The sequence below is a fragment of the Sardina pilchardus genome, chromosome 10, assembly GCF_963854185.1.
Source record: "Sardina pilchardus chromosome 10, fSarPil1.1, whole genome shotgun sequence".
Lineage (NCBI taxonomy): Eukaryota > Metazoa > Chordata > Actinopteri > Clupeiformes > Clupeidae > Sardina > Sardina pilchardus.
The window spans coordinates 33,506,800-33,512,753 of NC_085003.1; the positions used below are offsets into that span (position 1 = coordinate 33,506,800).

At 46.5% G+C, this 5,954-nt stretch overlaps 1 protein-coding gene across 4 annotated transcripts; it reads right to left on the reverse strand.

The window, feature by feature from the left end:
• Positions 1–233: 233 nt before the first annotated feature.
• Positions 234–5,229, reverse strand: eif3ja (eukaryotic translation initiation factor 3, subunit Ja). 4 transcript variants are annotated; one of them, XM_062547964.1, is made up of 8 exons: positions 4,905–5,217; positions 4,667–4,755; positions 4,046–4,100; positions 3,842–3,933; positions 3,536–3,695; positions 2,949–3,113; positions 2,694–2,767; positions 234–1,348 (listed from the first exon to the last, which is right to left on the reverse strand). In XM_062547964.1, exons 1-8 carry the CDS (start codon positions 4,924–4,926, stop codon positions 1,217–1,219), a joined length of 789 nt encoding a protein of 262 aa, XP_062403948.1. In that variant the 5' UTR covers positions 4,927–5,217; the 3' UTR covers positions 234–1,216. The 4 variants fall into 4 exon arrangements, with proteins under 4 accessions (XP_062403948.1, XP_062403951.1, XP_062403952.1 ...); XM_062547965.1 differs by lacking the exon at positions 234–1,348 and adding an exon at positions 1,376–1,812 and having other exon boundaries at positions 4,905–5,229; XM_062547967.1 differs by lacking the exons at positions 3,842–3,933; positions 4,046–4,100 and having other exon boundaries at positions 4,905–5,216.
• Between the last annotated feature and the right edge of the window lie 725 nt (positions 5,230–5,954).

Sequence of the window (5,954 nt, forward strand, 5' to 3'; positions counted from 1 at the left end):
CCCTTATCAGTACACATGAAGCATAAACATTAATCAACCGTGTAGGACTACACAAGGACTCATATGAACCACAATTTAATGTCATCTAAAAAGCCGACAGCGATCAGCTTGCTGTTGCTACCTGGGTAGCTATGGGCAGCAGCGCTAGGAGGCTTTTTTAGAGAATAATAAACTATTATAATAATAATAATAATAAACTAGCATCCATGAGGTAAGTTCAATGGTAAGTTCAATACAATGCAACAAAAGTGTAGGTTTATTCAGAATCAATTTGCATAGTCTGTCAATTTGAGCTCCAGATAGTGGCAGATGCCTGTCAGTGATAAACAGCCGTCAGTTATACAGATGAACAGGACGTCAGGGCCGTCAGTAATACAGATGAACAGGACGTCAGGGCCGTCAGTAATACAGATAAACAGGACGTCAGGGCCGTCAGTAATACAACAGGACGTCAGGGCCGTCAGTAATACAGATGAACAGGACGTCAGGGCCGTCAGTTATGCAGATGAACAGGACGTCAGGGCCGTCAGTAATGCAGATGAACAGGACGTCAGGGCCGTCAGTTATGCAGATAAACAGGATGTCAGGATGTCAGGGCCGTCAGTAATGCAGATGAACAGGACGTCAGGGCCGTCAGTTATGCAGATGAACAGGACGTCAGGGCCGTCAGTAATGCAGATGAACAGGACGTCAGGGCCGTCAGTTATGCAGATAAACAGGATGTCAGTAATACAGATGAACAGGATGTCAGGGCCGTCAGTAATGCAGATGAACAGGACGTCAGGGCCGTCAGTAATGCAGATGAACAGGACGTCAGGGCCGTCAGTAATGCAGATGAACAGGATGTCATCGCTGAAGGTGGTGGTGGCTGAGGTTGGTGTCGTAATGTGGTGGCCTGTTTTGATACTCGTCAGCGTCTAAAGCCTCCCTCCGCTTACTCCCGTCTCATGAGTTCCCCAGGTGAGGTGGATCATGTCTCATCGAGGTGGAAGCAGCCACCTGGGTAACTTCCAGGCCATTTTGAGAACATAGACTCTCACCACAAGGCCTGTGGGGCACACCAAGCCAGCTCCGCACGGCTGGAGATATTTTCCAGCGCCCCATGGTTGGAGAGATGCTTGCTTGCGCAGGCTGAGATAGGTGGGCTGGGGCGCAGGTCACGTAGAGGTCACAGGGTCAGAGGGGAGTGGAGGGCGAAGGGTTCATGGAGCCGGCGTCACATGAAATCCTCGTAGTCTTGTGCGTAGCCGCCGTCAAACCCTCCGTAGTCGCCCAGATCGTCCTTCATGACGGCCTTCAGGCCTCCCCCCGGCACAACGCCCTTCTTCTTCTTTTTGCCTTTACTCTGCTGTGGAGACCAACATCACACACACACACACACACACACACACACACACACATTAAAACAGCCTTTACTCTGCTGTGGAGACCAACATCACACACACACACACACACACACACACACACACACACACACATTAAAACAGCCTTTACTCTGCTGTGGAGACCAACATCACACACACACACACACACACACTACACACATTACATACACTACACACATTAAAACAGCCTTTACTCTGCTGTGGAGACCAACATCACACACACACACACACACACACACACACACACACACACACATTAAAACAGCCTTTACTCTGCTGTGGAGACCAACATTACAACACACACACACACACACACACACACACACACACATTATACACATACACATTACACACATTAAAACAGCCTTTACTGAGCTGTGGAGACCAACATTACAACATTACACACATTAAAATGGCCTTTACTCTGCTGTGAGGACTAAAAACAGGGACATCCCTCTCCATCTTCAAAACACTTCTGAGGACCAAGCTTTTCAGAGAACATCTCCTCTCATAGCACTACTTACAACTAGTCTTGCTGACCCAGCTCTTCAGAGAACATCTCCTCTCATAGCACTACTCACAACTAGTCTTGCTGATCCTTGACTTACAGTACCACCTGACTACAATGGCCACTTGACTATTTAAAAACAGCACTCATTGATGCACTTATTCTTATTGCATGCTACCTTCTTTACATCAGAACACCAGCTGACCTTCTCAGAACACAGAGGTCAGAACACCAGCTGACCTTCTCAGAACACAGAGATCAGAACACCAGCTGACCTTCTCAGAACACAGAGGTCAGAACACCAGCTGACCTTCTCAGAACACAGAGGTCAGAACACCAGCTGACCTTCTCAGAACACAGAGGTCAGAACACCAACTCACCTTGTCAGAACACAGAGATCAGAACACCAGCTGACCTTCTCAGAACACAGAGATCAGAACACCAGCTGACCTTCTCAGAACACAGAGATCAGAACACCAGCTGACCTTCTCAGAACACAGAGATCAGAACACCAGCTGACCTTCTCAGAACACAGAGATCAGAACACCAGCTGACCTTCTCAGAACACAGAGGTCAGAACACCAGCTGACCTTCTCAGAACACAGAGGTCAGAACACCAGCTCACCTTCTCAGAACACAGAGATCAGAACACCAACTCACCTTCTCAGAACACAGAGATCAGAACACCAGCTGACCTTCTCAGAACACAGAGGTCAGAACACCAGCTGACCTTCTCAGAACACAGAGGTCAGAACACCAGCTCACCTTCTCAGAACACAGAGGTCAGAACACCAGCTCACCTTCTCTTGCCTCTGCTTCTCACTCAGTAGCGCAGTCATAGAGGTGTTGATCTTCTTCAGGTCCTCCACCTCCACTGCACAAACACATGGACGAAGACCACAAGAGGAAACAGATGGATTCCTTAAAAGGTCAAATTGACCGGTTCAACTGAACAACATCGGCATGAGTAGACTTCCTCTGGCTACTAAAAAAACCCCTAAAATACAACAGAAATCCAGATGTCCTGCCTAAGAGGTGACCACTCCGGTACTCACCTGAGATGCACAGATTCTTGAACAGGGACTCTAAGAAGTTGCTGTAATGTATGGACTTCTCGTAGGGCGAGATCTTGTCTTTCAGCAGCTTCTCAAACTCTGTGAAGTCTTCTCTGGAGGCGGGGCTGATAGCATCGATGCCGGTCACATGGTTACTAACGCCACCTGAGCCGTGGGACAGAGGAGCACGCCGGTCTCACAGCAGCAGAAGAGCAGACATGCACAGTATCTACTCCATGAGCAGTGAGAGGGCAGAGCAGACATGCACAGTATCTACTCCATGAGCAGTGAGAGGGCAGAGCAGACATGCACAGTATCTACTCCATGAGCAGTGAGAGGGCAGAGCAGACATGCACAGTATCTACTCCATGAGCAGTGAGAGGGCAGAGCAGACATGCACAGTATCTACTCCATGAGCAGTGAGAGGGCAGAGCAGACATGCACAGTATCTACTCCATGAGCAGTGAGAGGGCAGAGCAGACATGCACAGTATCTACTCCATGAGCAGGGAGAGCGCCGGGCGGACATGCACAGTATCTACTCCATGAGCAGTGAGAGGGCGGCGCGAGGACAGAGGACGCTCTTACCCAACGTCTCGCTGGCCAGCTCCAGATCAGCGTCCTCCTGAAGCGACTCCACGAGGTGCGTCTCTGCGCGCTCCTCCTCTGGCGTGAGCTGCGCCTCCTCTGGCGTGAGCTGCGCCTCCTCCGGCTCCTCCGGCTCCTCCGCCTCCTGCGGCTCCTCTATCTGCGATGGAGGGAGAACAGACCGCTCAAAAAACCTGCCTCCAGCAGCAGCAGCAGCATAGGCAAGAAGAACACAGTATTCCTATTACACACACACACACACACGCACATACACACTCACTCACTCACTCACACTCACACACACACCCTCTTCCGAAGCTCCTCCTGCTTTTGTCTTTGCAAATTTTCCTTCTCTTTAATTTTCTCATTTAGTTTCTTCTTGTCAGAAGCCTTGAGCTCTGTAAGACAAAAGCACCAGGGCCAGTAGGCCTGCACTTAGCACCTCTATGGAGCATGTCCAGCAAAGCTACAAATGACCACTTCTGTCTTCAGCCATCAACATGAGCCAACCTGTTGGTTTCTCAGCAGACTTTTCTTCCTCCTCTTCTTCTTCATCCCAATTATCCTAGAGGCGCAACATCCATACGGATTCAGGTGAGTCACACGCTGTGTTTAACTGGCAAGTTGCAACCAAAAGAGAATTCACAGCAGTACTAAACATCAGGCTGATGCGTGGCAGCCAGACTGAAGGAAGCAGCCATCATCAACATCCTAACTTCCCAAATTACAGTATCTGCAATCTGCTTAATTAAAGCCTACACAAATACTTTTGACAGTGGTAACGTCAACAACATTGTTAGCCTACGATGCTGGTTAGTTACCCCCTATACCAAGTTATGTGTAAGCTAAAAGCATCTGTCATTACAATGTAATAGTTGACTAATTCACAAGCCATGTAATGTTAAGCACTTTACGTCGTTCATTAATTTCCTAGTCGCTAGCTGTGTCGAGCATCCCTCCAACAGATTAATGGAACCAAGGGATAGCTAACATGATACAGCTAGCATGGGAAATTAACCTGAAGCTAACGTGAGCAATTTAACGACACCTACAACCGGTTGTTGACGAGGGACATTGCATTAAGGGCTTCATGTTATTGCGCTCACATTGGAGCTACTTTACACAGGGTACCTTAATGTCGTCCTCCTCATCCTCGCCTTCCCATTTATCATTCGCTGCCGCATTTTTCAGCGGCTTATCTGGCTCAAAGCTCTCAGCATCTAGGAAAACAAAACACGTCATCACCTTTCAAAATGACGACCAAGTTGTTTCATGATCATAATCACGGTTTCAATTAATCTTAAACATGTATGAGTCTGTAAGCAAACATAGTGAAAGTCGGCCACAATATTTCCATTGTATTTCTTACCCCAGGAATCCCCGTCCGCCATGTTCGATGTGTGGATGGCGACGTTAAGTTGCCAATAGAAACTAGCGGCAGGCAGTCACTGGGTAATCTCATCCACTTGCCTCATTTCCGCTGTCAGCTGTTACAGTGTATCAGCAAAGATTGTCTAGTTACATACACATTATCTGGGGCAAAGCCTACAGTTTTGTTCAGCAAGTTTGATTATTAGAGCAAAGTTAGAAGACGATTTTCACACAGAGATGGTTGTGGTTGCTTTGATCTCTTAATTTATTGGAGACCTGCAGGTCATTCCAAGTCCTGGAGGATGTTCATAAACGAGATGCTCAAGTTACAATCATGAAACAAAAGAAACGGACGGTGACTGTCGCCCTCTAGGGGTTTTCTGGTCTCCTGAAAAAGAAACGGAGCTCAACGAGCTCAATGATATCAATCAGGCTAATAGGCTAACTGGAAAAAACACCATGCCAATCTCTAGCTATGGTGAAGGGTAGGTTATGTGATGATGTGGGAGGACTATTTCAATTCCAAAGGCCAAGGGAACTTGATCAGGATGCATAATATCCTGGATCCATGAAATAGCTGGCCTTTGAAAGTAAAAATATATTAAAAACATCCTCCAGCTCCTATGGGAATTTAACATAGGGGTCAAATACTTATGCCCCCTAGCATTTAAGGAAGAACTTTTATTTATTTATTTACAATACATTATTCAATCACAAAGAAAAATGGTGTCCTCATTTTACTATTTTTTTTTAAATTAAGGCATTAAGATCAATTGTCAAATGATGATTTTATATTCCTCTTTTTAGGCAACTTTAACATGGTATATCAAATACATGTGCCCCACACTGTATCTATGCATCATTGCATGGAGTTGAACCGCCTTAAGGTTGCAGTAGAATAAAACTATAACATCTCTGTAGTAGTTCTATGGTATTATTGTATAATACTGATATTCTGTTACCTGTATAATATCTTTACCCTCTATAATGTTTCTATTGCAGCCTCATAGTAGGCTACTTATAAGTCCCCAAATAAAATACCTGTGTT

Excerpts from the sequence above, each read along its gene's own strand:
- eif3ja (XM_062547964.1), bottom strand. The coding sequence starts at position 4,926 with ATGGCGGACGGGGATTCCTGGG. Across the intron at positions 3,114-3,535 it reads GCTGGCCAGCGAGACGTTGG|GTGGCGTTAGTAACCATGTG; the intron begins GTAAGAGCGTCC and ends CCCACGGCTCAG. Across the intron at positions 1,349-2,693 it reads AGAAGCAGAGGCAAGAGAAG|CAGAGTAAAGGCAAAAAGAA; the intron begins GTGAGCTGGTGT and ends TGGTCTCCACAG.